The sequence below is a fragment of the Dromiciops gliroides genome, chromosome 2, assembly GCF_019393635.1.
Source record: "Dromiciops gliroides isolate mDroGli1 chromosome 2, mDroGli1.pri, whole genome shotgun sequence".
Taxonomy (NCBI): domain Eukaryota; kingdom Metazoa; phylum Chordata; class Mammalia; order Microbiotheria; family Microbiotheriidae; genus Dromiciops; species Dromiciops gliroides.
In genome coordinates this window covers 409,851,842-409,867,767 of record NC_057862.1, presented here as the reverse complement: position 1 = coordinate 409,867,767, position 15,926 = coordinate 409,851,842, and the positions used below count along the sequence as shown (strand labels likewise).

The window sequence follows — 15,926 nt, the reverse complement described above, 5'->3', positions numbered from 1 at the left end:
ACAGATTCTGCACTCCCGCCCAGCCAGCTGAGCATCATAGCAGGTGTGTTTGCGAGGCGGGGAGTGGGGGCGGAGCAGAATTTACAAAAGGTTGAGGGAGGCTGGGAAAAAGGACACATTGCTACTGCTGCGACTTACGCAGATGCCCTTCTTCCCTCCTCCCTTTTTCCTTAGCGCCCCACCAAGAACTTGCCTCAAGGTGCGGAGGATCAGCCTGGCTCCCTCCCTTACCCCCCTCACCTCCACGGGTTCAGCGCAGTGCATAGTGGGAATTGTAGTTTCCCTGAGCTCTTGTACCTGCGCTTCGAAGCCCTCTCCGGGAACTACAAGTCCCAGGGAGTGGCGCGGCGTTTTAGAGCCGGCTCCCTGGCTTCTTCTCCTGATGGGTGTGGGAGAGGCGGAGAGGCTGGTCTTGTGAGTGACTGCTGCGGGATCCGCAAGCCGGGAGCCGGGAGCCCGCCGCGGGTGATGCTGCTGCTGCCGCCGCCGTTGCCGCCTGTATCGAGGCCAGCTTGAGGAGAGCGCGCTGGGTTTAGGCGCGGGAAGGAGGAGTAGCCAGGCATGTGGCGTCCTGCGCCGCCTCCTTTGCCAGTCCCTGGTGCTTTGGTTCAGCTGGCGCGGACCGGGCACACCGAGAGTGCCCCGGAGTCAGCGTTTGCAAACGACCCGGCTCCCCCAGCTGATGAAATAACCCCTCGGCTTGGCCTTGGGGACGGGGGAGGAGGCTGCAGGGGGGCGGCGCCCGGGGGCGGGCTGGCCGTTTGCTGATCGAGCGTTTGTTTTTTGCCAGGGTCCCGGGTAGCGGGCAGAGGAGCGCCGGAGTCATGCAGCGGGCGGCGGGGTTGGTGCTGGGGCTGCGCGCCGGCTGCTGCCAGCGCTCCACGGGCTGGGGCCGGGGCCGGTCCCGAGGCTGGAGCAGCGCGGCTGCCGAGGCCTCGGCGATGCTGAAGCTGCGGCCGGAGAAGAACGGGCGCGAGAGGATCCTGACGCCCGAGTCCATGAATCCGCGGGTGAAGGCGGTGGAGTATGCTGTGCGGGGGCCCATCCTACTCAAAGCTGGCGAGATCGAGATGGAGCTGCAGCGGGTGAGGGGGAGCAGGGCACCGGGGAGGGGGCGTCAGCCCAGGCAGGACGGTGGCGTCTCTCCCCAGTGCTTGTTCATGCACTGAAGTTGAGGGGGAAAAGAAGCAGAGCCTCTTCGAAACAACCAGATTTTAAAGCTGGAAGGGTGTTAGAGAGATCCTCTATTCTCCAAGTCCATTTTATAGAAGAAGAAACTGAGGCCCAGAGAGAGGATACAGAGTCCTTATAAGTGACTGAGACCCATTACAACTTCGGTCTTCCAGTTCCAAATCACGACCTGTTTGTCACTGTCTCAGCTTACCTGGGCAGTCATATTCTGAGAAATCCCATCAATTTCTATTGTCCACCTCGAAGATCAGTATTAAAATAACCTCAAAGTGGCTCCTCCTTGTCATCCCTTCCTCATGGGAGACCTTTGAGGAAAGAGATGCCTTTTTATCCCGTTTCCTCCCCAGGAGGCAAGCTTACTTTCATGTGGAGGAACCTCTTCCATCTGGTTGCCTTTTACCCTCTTGGTAATCTGAGAGTTTGGAAGTTGGGGGAGGCAGAATTCAGGTCAGTATAGGGGAAAAGCTAACAATTAGAGCTGTCCAAAAATAGAATGAGTTGCCTCTGAAAGCTGTGAATTGATGGGTCATTTGGATATCTTCAATGCAGAAGCACTTTAACCATTTGTTGGGAATTGTTGTAGAGGGGACTCCTCTAGTGTAGAGAGATTTGGCCTAGATGATCTTATTAGGACCCTTGCAATGCTTGAGCTTCTGTGATTTTACGATTTTCTTGGTTAAGGACCCCTTGCTCCCTTTCCTGATGTTGACTGGGTTTGGGGGTAGGTGGGGCTGAGAAAAGTACATTGGAATTCCGTTCTTCCCTGCCTGAGCTTGTCATGTTTGGAGCTTCTGGGTTGTCTTCCAAGTTTTTATTGACTCTTTCCCTTGCTATTAGGCTCTCTAGCCTTCTGTGTTCTTGGTCGGCTTAGGGTTGATTTCTCTGGTCTTTACAAAATAAGTCCAACAGTTCTGCATTTCATTTTTTTCCCCTGTGACCAGGACAGGTTTGGGCTGTACTGTTTGAGTTCACTGTGGTTGAAATCCAGAATAAGAAGTATCAAAAGCATTACTGTCATATAATGACTGTCTCTAGAGAAAAAGGCTAGTTAGAATAAATAAAGCAGGGAGACTGATACTTTCTGTTCCTTTCTGTTCTGGACTCCTCACCCTAAATGTTCTCCTTGTTCTCCATCTGAGGTGTTAGCCTCTAAGCCTCCATAGAAAGGTGCCCTTCTCACTAGTCTGGCCCTATTCTGTATTCTGGGCAAGGAACCTGATTCTTGGCAGTACTGGTTGGTCCGCAACCCCACCTGTGATCAGGCAAAGATTAATGATGGTAATTCTGGTCAAGATGTGTCAGGACACTTCGTTCTGCTGAATCAAACTAACAGCCAGCTCAAAGTGCAAGTCTCATCATTGAGTTGTCATCATCATTGTCTCCTTCCTGGCATTTAAAGATCACTTCTGCTTTCTGGCAAGAATTGCCTCTATTTGTTTTTAATTTCCTAAACCAGGTGTATCCTTCATGGTAGGAAGGGACAGTGGGGAAAATAAGTAGTTTGTCTTCTCTTTGTAATTTGGAGGGCCAGAGACAATTGTCTTTGAATCCCAGTAAACCAGATAGAGTTATTATTTATCTTTTTTGTTGTTGTGGTTGGTTGGTCCTGTCTTCACCAGATATGATTTCATAGGTGTGTCAGAGGCACTCCCAGTGTAGAAACTTCCTTCTCGAATTTGGCAACTCCTCTGTAACTTGAAGGTTGCTTAGGACACAGATTAATTTGCCCAGGGTCACATAACTAGGCATTTGGCTGAGGTAGGACTTGAATCCAGGTTTCTCACACTATAAGGCTGACTTCTATCCCAGTGGCACACTGGGCTAGTAATGGAGGGAGCTAGACTCTAGGCTAGGGTCTACCAACAACTTGACTATCACTGTGTCACCTTTTAAAACTCACCTTGACCTCTATGGGCCTCAGTATCCTAGTATCATAAATTTAAACCTGGTAGGGACCTCAAAGGCCATTTAGTCCAATATCCTCCGTCTATGTACAGCTAAGGAAACTGAGGTCCAAAAACATTTCATTATTCTGCCAGGATTTGAACCTACATTCTCAAATGCCAAATCTTGCACTCTTTCTACTGGACCACGATTTTGTTTTGTTTTATTTTTTCGGGGCAATGAGGGTTAAGTGATGTGCCCAGGGTCACACAGCTAGTGTCAACTGTCTGAGGCCGGATTTGAACTCAGGTCCTCCTGAATCCAGGGCTGGTGCTCTATCCACTGTGCCACCTAGCTGCCCCCATGATTTCTTTTTTTTTCTTTTCTTTCTTTCTTTCTTTCTTTCTTTCTTTCTTTTTTTTTTTTTTGGTGAGGCAATTGGGGTTAACTGACTTGCCCAGGGTCACAAAGCTAGTAAGTGTCAAGTGTCTGAGGCCAGATTTGAACTCAGGTCCTCCTGACTCCAGGGCCAGTGCTCTATCCACTGTGCCACCTAGCTGCCCCAATAACCTTTAATTCTTTACTGTAGTTCTCCCCCTCCCCCTCCCATCAGATTCTTCCTGATGTCCAACTAGTATTTCTAATTTAAACCCATTATCTTCCATTTAGTCCTTTTATCAACCTGGAGAATATTGGTCATTGTTATCCTCAGGAACTCTTCTTCATTCCCTTAAAGACAATAATTACATCACTCTCTTCTTGTCCAAACTTAAACAACCCCAGTTCTTTACCTTGTCTCTCATCCTCTCATCCCTATTTGCCATTTTAAAAAATATTTCTTGCATTCTTTGGAGCCCGCTCCAGTTTCTCTGAATCTATCTGCAAAGATGTGGTCAAAATGCACCACTATAATAAGGGGCTTCACTCTTCTTAACAATGACATGTAACTGCTCATTGGAGGCAAATGAATGAACAGTGCTGTATAACTTAACTTTTTTTGGCAAGTCTCTCTAGGCCTCAGTTTCCTTCTGTAAAATGAGATTTGAGTGGATATGCCCTAAGATCCGTTTTAATATCCTGTACATCATAGCTTAATCAATCTAGAGGTGAAAGGAAACTTTGAGGTCATCTCACCTCACCCCTAATTTTACAATTGAGGAATGTTAACCAGAAGATTAAATAAATGAGTTGTCCAGGGTCCCACAGGTGACAGGCCTTCTAATTCCAAATGCAGTGCTCTTTTCACTGTACCCTAAAGGATATTTGTGACATTTGATGTTCTCTTACTAAACAGAGAACTTTGTACTGCTGCCCAGTTTTGAGTTCTTTGCAAACATCTTACTGAGGACATCCAACTTGAACATGGACTGCTGATTCTCATTCTTTTCAGAAAGTAACCTAGAGGAGAATGTGTCCAAAGGCCTTAGAGCCCTGAGACTCTGCCCTTTCTGACAGTTATGAGAAGAAAATCCATGAATTGAACTGCATCCAAGTGAAAGCGCATAAGGGAAAGAAAAAGGATGGGAGAGAAAGTTAACTGAATCTGAAAGTATATTATGGAAGCTAATACCCTTTCTAAGTACCTTGAAAGCATCAGTGCTGCTACTTTAGGCCAGGCCCCATCTCCTTCACCAGAATTACTGCAAGAGATGCCTAATGATTCTCCTTGCTACCAGTCCCACCTCCCTCCAATTCATCTTCCATATAGTTGTCAAAGTAATTTTCCTAAGGCAGAACCAGAAGGCTTCTGACCATGTCACTCCCCTGCTCAGAGGCCTTCAATGGATCCCTATTGCTTGTAGAAATAAAATTGACTCTCAAGCTTAATTTTTTTTTTTTTTTTTGGTGAGGTAATTGGGGTTAAGTGGCTTGCCCAGGGTCCCACAGCTAGTAAGTGTTAAGTGTCTGAGGCCAGATTTGAACTCAGGTCCTCCTGAATCCAGGGCCGGTGCTCTATCCACTGGGCCACCTAGCTGCCCTCGAGCTTAATTTTTAAGGTTTTTGACAGTCTGTCTTTGAACCTACCTTTCTATGATTATTTCACATGACTCCCATCTACCCTCTCTGTTTTCCAGCCAAACTGGCCTGTTATAAAATGACTGATTTAAGAGTTAGAAGGGACTGTAGAATTGATCTAATCCAACCCCTACAGTTTACATGCAAGGAAACTAAGGCCCAGAACTAATGGCAGAACTGATATTTTAAACCAAGTCCTCTGACAATAAATCCAGTCGTCTTTCCACAGCATCTTGGTGGGGCTTTTTTCCCCAGCTGTTATCCAAACTTTCACAAATGCCGCAACACCTAGATGCTCTCCCTCCTCATTTTCACCCCTCTTCTCTTCCTTCAGTGTCCTAAGTTTTCATGATCACTCCCCAACCAGACCCTCAGTTGTCAGTATTCTCATCAAATGAACTTACATTTAATTATCTGGTTTTTTATTGGATATATTGGATCTTCCCCCTTGCCCCCTCCCAAGAGAATAAGCATCTAGGGAGCTAAGATGCCTTTATTTTAATGTATATATCTCCAGTACTTAGCTCAATGTTTTTTTGTACCACAGTAGGTAGGCATTCAGTAAATGTTTGTTGAATTTGGATTGAAAGGTGCTTTGCATTTAGTAGGTGCTCAATGAATGTTGAATTGATTTCCATGCTGACAACCTCTTTCTCTGACATTTTTTTGCCATCTTGATGTATTTTCAGCCCTGACAGATGAGCACTGTAAGCAGTGTGTATAATTCTTCTTGAACCGGAGTTTGAAAATACAAATGGGGGGGCAGCTAGGTGGTACAGTGGATAGAACACCGGCCCTGGAGTCAGGAGTACCTGAGTTCAAATCCGGCCTCAGACACTTAACACTTACTAGCTGTGTGACCCTGGGCAAGTCACTTAACCCCAATTGCCTCACTAAAAAAAAACTAAAAAAAATAAATAAATAAAAAGAAAATGCAAATGGAATAAATTTTTTTTTTCAGTTTTTATTTTTTCTTTATTCTGAAGTTCACAAATATCCAAAAATGAATATTTGCCTATATAAGGAAAACAGAAAAAGAATATATGTAAAACCCTGACTAGAATAAACATTTATGAGGCACTTTCTCTATGCAAAGTACTGTACTAGACACTGGGGAAGATACAAAACTTAGGGAAGGCATTTCTGACCCGAGCATGCTAATTCGAAGTCAATAAACGTTTGTTGAGCTCCTCCTGCATTACATACTATACTTCTGTGATACTCCAGGGTACATTATGATAATTGCATTAGAGAGTTACAAAACAGAGTGCTTTGTGAGAACTAAGGGAGAAGGGCCCCAACCTCAGCATTTCTCCATCTTGCCTCGGTTTTTGCTCAGTGTTTATTTAGCCCATGTTGCTGTAGGGCCCTTAAAACTAAGACTGGGGGGCAGCTAAGTGGCACAGTGGATAAAGTCCTGGCCCTGGATTTAGGAAGACCTGAGTTCAAATCTGGCTTCAGACACTTGACACTTATTAGCTGTGTGACCCTGGGCAAGTCACTTAACCCTCATTGCCCCACCAAAAAACCTAAGGCTGTCAGGTTTTGATATGCCAGGGAGAAATTGAAAAGGATTAAATGTCTTTGTGAGGTTTTCCCCTCTGTGACATTTAAAATCTAATGTGTCTGGTCACCTTTTTTTTGCCCCTAGTGTGTGTGTGGGAACTAGCTAGGATTTACTTATAAATTAGAAGCTTCAGCAACAGTTTAGGCATTAAGCATTTATTAAAGTGTATTTGGGATTAGTAAAGAGAGAACACATGGAGTTCAGAAAGATAGAAAAGCCGATCTACCCTAGGGTTCAGACTAGACTCCTTCTCTTCAGTCACCAGCTCAAGGTCCCAGACAGAAAAGAGCCTGAGCCAGCCATGAGAAAGAAAAAACAAAGTGAAAATAGTATAGGCATTCAGTTTGGAAAGAGAAGTTGAGAGACCTGCTGGAAGCCTTTCCCAGCCTACCCTCCACTAATGCTTTCCCTCTGAGATTACCCTCTATCTGGTCTTCATGTATCTTGCATGTACACAGCTATTGACATTGTTATGTCAAGGTATATGATCTCCTTGAAGGCAGGAGAACAGTGTCATTGACTTCCATGGATCCCTAGCATTTAGCATAGTGCCTAGCACTTAGTAAGTGCCTGGTGGGCCAAGTGCTTGTTGACTGACTGACTAGTGTTTTTGTCATTGATTTGCTATATAAAGCTTGGATAGCTCACTTAAAGGATGGACCTTGATTTCTTCCTCTGTAAAACTGGGATAACTATGACTGCCTTCTGACCTCTGAGTCATGGTTAGGAGGTTAATGTGGCACCATGTATTTGAAGAGGCTCAGCAAAGCAGAGATCAGTGTAGAAATGCAAAGAATCACTTCTCTTAGTTAAGCTTGGATTTCTCTTCTGAATAATAAGGCTTGCTTGTTGGAGAGACTGAGTTAAGGCAGGACACATCAGGGCTTTCCCTTAATGCTGAAGATCAGTACTCCTCTACCTTTGCTCCAACCCTTCTTCTCTTCCTCCTCCTCCCCCATTTAGTCTTAGGCAAAGAGGGCCAACCCAGTGGGGCTTCTGGTGGGCTGCTGATGCAGCAGTTCCTTGAAAAGCCTGGCTGCTAGCTTCTTGTTGATCAGATCTATGTGTATATTTTCAGTTCCTCTTTGCTGTCTCATTGGCTCCTCTGCTCTTGATTAACCCTTCCTGCAGTTCTTCCTCTTTCCCTAAGTCCTAGCACTTCACTCATGAGCTCTTTGGAGGGATGGTGGAAAGAGGTCCATAAAGCTACTGTTTTTCCTCCACCATCTTGGCTCCCCCCCCCCCCCCCAAGCACTTCACTCGTGACATTTGAAAGGGGATAAAGATAGTAAGAGGATTGCTTCCCAGTTAGAAGTCGATAAAACATTTTCTTCAGAGTAGTCCTGCTGGAAAGCTGGGCCACTGCTCTTTTTGACTAGTCTCTTCCCCTGGAGAAACAGCTGTTATTTACAAAGCACTGTTCTCACAACAGGCACTGTAAGATAGGTTGTGCAGGTATTAGCCCATTGTACAGAGGAGAAGACTGAGTTTTATAGAAGTGTTGGAGCCAGGACTTAAACCAGAGTCTTTGACATCCGAGTCTGGTGTTCTTTCCATGGCCTTATACTATGAGTGGGGATGTCCCTCTTTTGGGAGCAGCCAGACCTTAGATGGCCCAGCTACACCAGGTCCTCCCTGTTAGCATCGACAGAATACCTCAGCCTCTGGCCAGTTTGATCACTCTTCCCCTGGAGACAGGGAGCTGCTAGAGTTTGGTGTGTACTAGGCAATTAGACACTTGGAGCCCTGATCTATAATCTCTTCTTAATAACCTGGTCAGGCTATTTCTGGATTCTGGCTTCCTGGAGAGGGCTGGGTGGAGGACTTATATAATCCAGTCTTGTTTCTTCGCCTTGGTTTTGATTTAAGATGTTGAGCCTGGTTGTCATTGTCCTCTTTGTGATGAAGCTTTCTCTTCTCTGGTGTTCTTTGGAAGCATTTGTTGGTAGGAGGTTCCCAGGGTCAGAGCTCTTAGGAGGATGTGGGTTCATGAGGTTCCCCTTTGCAGTGACCCTTGGGTTCTTTCAGGAGCCTCTGGTTAGCTTCTTGCATTCCCCAGTCTTCGATCCTTTCAGTTCAGAGCAAAGGGCTTTTTTTTTTTTAACCAGGACTTTTGAAGTTAGGATCAAGAGAGAGGAGCCAGAGGGTGAGATCCCTCTTAATATCTTGTGGATTCAGCTCCCCCTTCTCCTAAACAGTCTGCCCTAATCCAAAGGTTCCTTGTGTGTTGTGAGCAGTAACAACAGTGATTCGTATTCTATGTCAAGCACTCTTGCCAGGCTTTGGGGACACAACATCAAAAATGAACCCATCCAGGGGCAGCTAGATGGCGCAGTGGATAGAGCACCGGCCCTGGATTCAGGAGTACCTGAGTTCAAATCCGGCCTCAGACACTTAACACTTACTAGCTGTGTGACCCTGGGCAAGTCACTTAACCCCAATTGCCTCTCAAAAAAAAACCAACAAAAATGAACCCATCCAACTTAGATTCTATCAAGGGATACAATAGGTGCACCTATAAGCATACACAAAATATATATGAAAATAATTTGAGGGAGGTAGTATTAGCAACTGGCAGGGGGCAGAAATCAGGAAAGTCATATGAGAGATCACGTTTGAGCTGAGCTTTGAAGGAAATGAGTGAGGCATTTTAAGAGGTGGTGTGCATCTTAGGAGTTAGTGACAGTCATTACAAAGGTACCAAGATGTCAGGTTGTATAAAAGGAACAGGGAGAAGGCCCAAGGGGGAACAACTTGTAACAAATCTGCAAAGGTAGTTTGGAGCCAAGTTGCAAAGGGCATTAAATTGCCAACAGGAGTTCATGTTTGATCCTAGAGGTAGTGGAGAGCTACAGAATGAAGCATAGTCAGACCTGGGTCTGTGTGGAAGATGGATTGGAGAGGAGTGAGCTTGGGGTGATACTCTGGTAGTAATAATCATAAGAAGGGGAACAACAGCAACAACCTTTTGCTGCTGCCTAGCACTTTGCTAGGCCTTGAGATGAAGCATGTAGGGCAGAAATGATCATCCCCATTTGGCAGAAAAGGAACCTTAAGCACAGAGATGCTGGAAGACTACGGCTTCAAGATCATACAGCTAGATGATCTTTTGTAAAAGACAAACTGGGTGTTGTATGAAAGGAGAGAAGGTTGGCACTCCCCTTGATAAGGATGGAAGAGGTCCTAGTGGCCTTTACAACACATATACGGTTAAGGCATTGCCACCTACTCTGTGGCATCTGACCATGTTTTTTTTTTTTTTCTTAGGCAATTGGGGTTAAGTGACTTGCCCAAGGTCACACAGTTAGTAAGTGTTAAGTGTCTGAGGCCGGATTTGAACTCAGGTGCTCCTGACTCCAGGGCCAGTGCTCTATCCACTGCGCCATCTAGCTGCCCCCCTGACCATGTTTTAAAAAAAAAAAAAGACAAACTGGTATCGAGCTCTTTGGGTTTGCATTGCCTGTTTCCCCTTAGATGGTGTGAAATCTGAAACTAGAGCCTCAATCTCCTGACTCCCAAGCCATGACTTTTCACCTCTCACCTGTAAAGTTGGGCTTTTTTTCTTTATTTCTTTTTTAAATAAGGAAAAAAGGAGCAGCTAGGTGGCGCAGTGGATAGAGCACCGGCCCTGGATTCAGGAGGACCTGAGTTCAAATCCAGCCTCAGACACTTAACAATTACTAGCTGTGTGACTCTAGGCAAGTCACTTAACCCCAATTGCCTCACCCAAAAAAAAAATAAAATAAGGGGAAAAAAACCTATAATTTTTTTTCTTGGGGAAGGGCGGGGGGGGGGGGGGGGAGGGGAGAGAAGGTGCAGTGGGGATTGGAGGTGGAAACAGAAGAGAGTTTAACCCTGCACTGGTCTTCCTCAAGACCTCTAGGGCCTTTCCTTGCCAGCTCTGCCGCTGGATTTTCTTGGTGTGGCTGTGAGGGAGAGACAGCCGAGAATGTGTTAAGTGCTCCACCCCTAACCTGATAGGATATTAGTTAAGCAGAGAGAGATTAGATTGGAGAGTGGGATGGGAGGGATGGGGGGTGGAGGTGGGGGATAAGATATAAGATATGGGTAATAAGGATACTCTCAGCCTGGTAAACACCTCTGGCTTCACTAATCTTAACTTGGCTAGTGAGTGCTGTGGATAGATTTAGACCAGGGCCCTGAGGCTGGACGTGGTGCTCTGGACAAGGGTAATCTCCCAAAAATCCGGAGCAAGATATATGTAATTAGGGGTTGTAATCTACCCTTGAGGACTTGATCTTCATGTGTTGGCATAGAGAGACACAAGTAGTTGGGGGTGGGGGGAGTTGTTGTTCCTCCCTACACTGCCAGATCCCCGGGGGTTTAGCAGGGAAAGCATCCCTTCCCTGTTGGAAAACCAAACCTTGTATTTGCATCTCTGTACCTTGAGCCCTGCCTCAGTAGCTGGGCAGCCTGGTGTACCCCCTTCCCCCTCCCAACACCTTCAAAAGGTCTCAAATAGCCATTTGAAAAGAACTAGCCATGCTTTAGTGGGGAGAGATCTTGTGAGAGCTGGGGCTGGTGGGGGGGGGGGTGCGGTCTGTGGCTGACTTCCCTGCTCCTAAAACCATCTATCATTGGGCTGTCTCAAGAACACACAGAAAGGAAGAAATTCAACATTCCCAAGCCCCCTACAAAGCAAGCTTTGAATCCATTGGGTGAAACAAGGAGTAGAAGAAGTTGGCCAGGGAAAGGGGGCTGGGGAGCAGGGGGAGGCTGTTCCCAAGTGTTATTCTTATGCAGGATAATGGGCCTGCAGTGGAGTCCTACAGCTGTGTTTTGGTTGCTTGCTGTCATGCCAGTGACAGGTTTGCTTCCTTCCAGCGAATATATTAATTTGGAGCCATGGAAATTTCATTCAGTTGGTCATGCATGGGGACCATGGGAGTGGGCCAGGCTGACAGAAAGATCTTTGTGCCAGCAAGCCAGGCTGGTTTCCAAGGTGCTATGGGACTGTGGGCTTAGGCTTCTTTCTCAGGGCCAGCCCCTTGACCATTCAGTCCTGGAACACATTCCCAAGGGAGTCTGTTGGTTTGTCTTCTCATCAGTGTATCATCCTCACTTCATTCCCCTACCCTTTCTCCCAGCATCTCTCTGTTCTGGTTTCTAAACATCTCCATGAGATTGGACTCAATTCCCATGTGTCTGGCTCTCTCCCAAGGCTTCTACCCTTCCCCCCACTTCCCCACAGGCTGGGCTTGAGACGAGGGAAACGTGGCCTGGATTATTAGGCATCTCTTCTGCCATTTTCTCCTTCCAGCTTTTGAAAGATAGATTTGTTTGGTTTCCCTGTCACTCTCAGGCCCCTTAAAGGAAGTCCTTTGGGGGTGGGGGAGTCTTTCCCAAGTGGTTTCTGAGGACCCTGAATCAAGTGTAACTCTCCGTGAACTGACCCAAAACAGCAAGAAGGAGGTCTCAGGTTCATAACCTTGACGCAGGGGATCTGAGAGCTAGGTGGCAACCCACCTGCCCTCTTGTGGTGGAGGCTGCCTGGTCTTCTCGTGATGTACTTACTAGACTTGTGTCTGCTATTTCCCATGTTATTTCTGGAGCTTTGGAGAAAAGGGGATAGAAGGGTTACCTTCTTATCTATCAGTCAGCTAGCATATAGTAAGCACCTGCCATCTGCCAGGAACCACACTAAGCATCTGGAATACAAAGAAAGGTTCTCAAGGAACTCACAGTCTAATAGAAGAGATAACTATTTGCAAAATAGATCTAGGCAGGGGCAGCTAGGTGGCGCAGTGGATAGAGCACCGGCCCCGGAGTCAGGAGGACCTGAGTTCAAATCTGGCCTCAGACACTTAACACTTACTAGCTGTGTGACCCTGGGCAAGTCACTTAACCCCAATTGCCTCACTAAAAAAAAAAAAAAAAAAAGATCTAAGCAGGATAAATTGGGAGTCATCTCAGAATTGAAGGCACTAATATTAAGGAGGACAGGAAAAGGCTTCTTGCAGAAGATGGAACTTTATAGCTTAATCCTGAAGGAAGGCCAAGGAGGCTAGGAGACAGGAGGAGAGAGTTCCAGGCCCGGGAGAGACGAGGAGCAGTGAAAATGCTTAGTCAGGAGATGGAGACAGGAGTGAAGGAGGGTCTTGTTTGAGGGTCAGCAAAGAAGCCAGTGTCATTGGATTATAGAGTACACTTGGTAAAGATGTAAGAAGACCAGGAAGGAGCTGGGTTATGGAGGGCTTCAAAAGCCAAACAGTGTTGCGCATTTGATTGTGGGGAGAATAGGGAGCCACTGGTCTAGATGGACCAGGGAGATGACATAATCACACTGGTTCTTTATTGGGAAGATTCTTTTGATAGCTGAGTAGAGGATGGGTTGGAGTAGGGAGATGGCAGGGTGGGGATTGGTGGGACTTGAGGCAGGTAAACCATGAATAGGCTGTTTCTGTGGTCAAGGTGTGAGGTGATGAGGACCTGTACTAGGGTGGTGGCATATCAAGAAGGAAGAGCTTTGTAAGATGTTTCAAAAGTAGATGCAATGAGACTTGACAGCTGATTGAGTGTAGGAGATGAGAGAGTAAGGAACTGAGCATGCAACCCCAGGCTGCCAGCTTGGGCCATTGGGAAGATGGTGGTACCCTTAACAGTAACAGGGGGGAAGCTAGGTGGCACAGTGGATAAAGCACCAGCCCTGGATTCAGGAGGACCTGAGTTCAAATCCGACCTCAGACACTTAACACTTACTAGCTGTGTGACCCTGGGCAAGTCACTTAACCCCAATTGCCTCACAAAAAAAAAGAAAAGAAAAAAGAAACAGTAATAGGGAAGTTAAGAAGACATCAGGGTTTGGGACAAAAGATGATATGTTGAGTTTTTAAGATGTCTGTGGGTCATGCAACTCAAGATATTTAATCAACAGCTGGAAGTGTGAGCCTGGAGATCAGGAGAGAGGTTAGGGCTGAACAAGTAGATCTGATAGTTATTATCCAAAGCACCAAGATGATTACTGAAAACACTCCCTTTATTTAGCATTGGGCCATAAGGGCTGGAAGAGACCACATGGATCATCTACTTCAGACCCTTCATTTCACAGGGAAGAAAGCCAAGAAAAACCTATAAAAAATAAGTGACTTGCTCAGTGTATCTAAAGTAGCAGAGCTGGAATTTGAACCCTTGGGTATTTGGACTCTGAAGAGGATATTATCCTGCCTTTATGCTGTCTTATCTCCTAAGATAAGATAATGCCTTAGCTAACCTATGTCTCTGTGTTGAAGGTAGTGTCCTCTACACAGTATTAATGATGCTATGCATGTCCTTCTGATAACAGAGGAGGCAATTTGGCAGAGTTAATAACTGACCTGGGTTCCAGTTCTGCTTTTGATATACAGTCATCCCTTCTGCATTGTGACTTTCCCAATTGGGGTTCTGATATATAGAAAGTTGTCATAAGAAATTAAATGGGAATTTAGAGGGGGAGGAGTTTTGTGGAAACTGCAGATGATGCAGAAAAAATTTAGAAACTCAGAAATAACATATTTTATGTATAGTAGCTACATTTTTTATCTTCTAATGCTAAAGTAATTCAGACTTCTTTGGCATGGAGGGAGGGTTCACTCCTGAGCCCCCTGAAATCTGAAAGGGATAACTATACTGTTTGTATGACCCTGGGCTTGAGTTAGAATTATAAGCTTTTGATAAAACCTTTTTTTCCCCCTTTCCCTTTTGTGCATGAACAGGAGCTTCCACTCTTGGTATTTTCTATAGGGCCTGCATAGCTATGTTAGCCTTCTGCAGGGTGGGTGGGTGGCGGCAGTCTGAAGAATCCTAGCTATTTGTTCAGGAGGCAAAGATGAAGCTGCCTTCAGTGACAGAGACTTTGAATGATGGTAAATGTCTGCAGAAGGCATGTGTGACCTGATCCTCCTCTGTTCCCTGTGTATCCCCACCTAACTCTTGGTAGTGAGAGGTTCTCTGGGGAGGAGAGGTAAAACCTTTGGAACGTCCAAACCAAGTATACCTTGGTTGCTTCTGGATGCTCTGAGAAGTGATTATATCCCCCACAAAGCTATTCCTGTAGCCTGTGAGGAACATGGGTCTCTTGGGAGAATGCCATTCAGCATTAATCTTTCTAAGTATGAGCCCCAGGTACCCATCCATTGGGGAACAGCTGAACAAGTTCTGGTATATAAATGTGATGGAATAGCATTGTGCTGTAAGAAACATGGGAAGAAGTTGGTTTCAGAGAAACATGGGAAGACTGATATGAATAGATGCAGGGTGGAGTAAACTGAACCAGGAGAACAGTTTATATTGATGACAACAGTATGGTAAAAACAAACAACTTTGAAATGATTAGGAACTCTGATCAGCATAATGCCCGTCTACAGTCCCAAAGGACTGATGATAAAACATGCTTTCCATCCCTGTTGGAGAGGTGAAGGACTTAGAGTGCAGAATTAGAAATTGGTTTTGCTTGATGATACATGTTTTTAACAGGGGTCTTTTTTTTCTTTCCTTCTCAGTAAGGGTGTGTGGGGGGGTATTAAGGTGGGAGAGAGAGATTGAAAAATATTTTTATTTAGAATCTGGGCTCTACCTACCCATAGGATCATACATATAGATCTGGAAGGGACCTCAGGAGCTGCCTAGTCCAGAGTCTTCATTTTACTGATGAAGAAGTTGAGTCCCAGGGAGGTGAAGTATTTTGCCAAAGGTCACACAGATACTAACCTTTGTGTGGGATTTGGACCCAGGACCTTTGACTCCAGAGTCATTGTTCTTTCCGCAGTAAAACATGCCTCCATCCTATAAGTAACCACCTGCTACATTGTGTTCTCTCCTTAGGGCATCAAAAAGCCTTTCACAGAAGTCATAAAAGCCAACATTGGTGATGCCCATGCGATGGGCCAACAGCCAATTACCTTCCTTCGACAGGTAAGGGCTCAGGCACAAGCTGTTTCTGATGGGATAAGAGAAAAGCAATGTTAAGATTGCAGGGGGGTAGGCTTATGGAAAAAAAAACAAAAAAACAACCCAACAGCTTCTACCATGCTGCGTAATCTGTGACCACTCAACTCCTTTCTTCCTGGGAAGCAGAAGCCCCAACTGCAGTGATAGATGTACTTTTTTTTTTTTTTTTGCAGGGCAGTTGGGGTTAAGTGACTTGCCCAGGGTCACACAGCTAGTAAGTGTCAAATGTCTGAGGTCAGATTTGAACTCAGGTCCTCCTGAATCCAGGGCCAGTGTTTTATCCACTGTGCCACCTAGCTGCTCCGATAGATGTACTTTTTTT

The 15,926-nt window shown here is 45.8% G+C and overlaps 1 protein-coding gene and 1 non-coding gene across 2 annotated transcripts in view; both read left to right on the top strand.

The window, feature by feature from the left end:
- Window positions 1-425: 425 nt before the first annotated feature.
- GPT2 (glutamic--pyruvic transaminase 2) overlaps window positions 426-15,926 on the top strand; it is a 53,352-nt gene continuing 37,851 nt past the window's right edge. The window contains exons 1-3 of the mRNA XM_043983303.1: window positions 426-559; window positions 791-1,085; window positions 15,479-15,568. Coding sequence (XP_043839238.1) covers window positions 825-1,085; window positions 15,479-15,568 — 351 coding nt within the window. The 5' untranslated portion in view covers window positions 426-559; window positions 791-824. The remainder of the gene's footprint in view (window positions 560-790; window positions 1,086-15,478; window positions 15,569-15,926) is intronic.
- On the top strand, window positions 9,786-9,913 carry LOC122745122. Its single transcript, XR_006355409.1, has one exon. It is a non-coding gene; the product is annotated as a U6atac minor spliceosomal RNA (small nuclear RNA).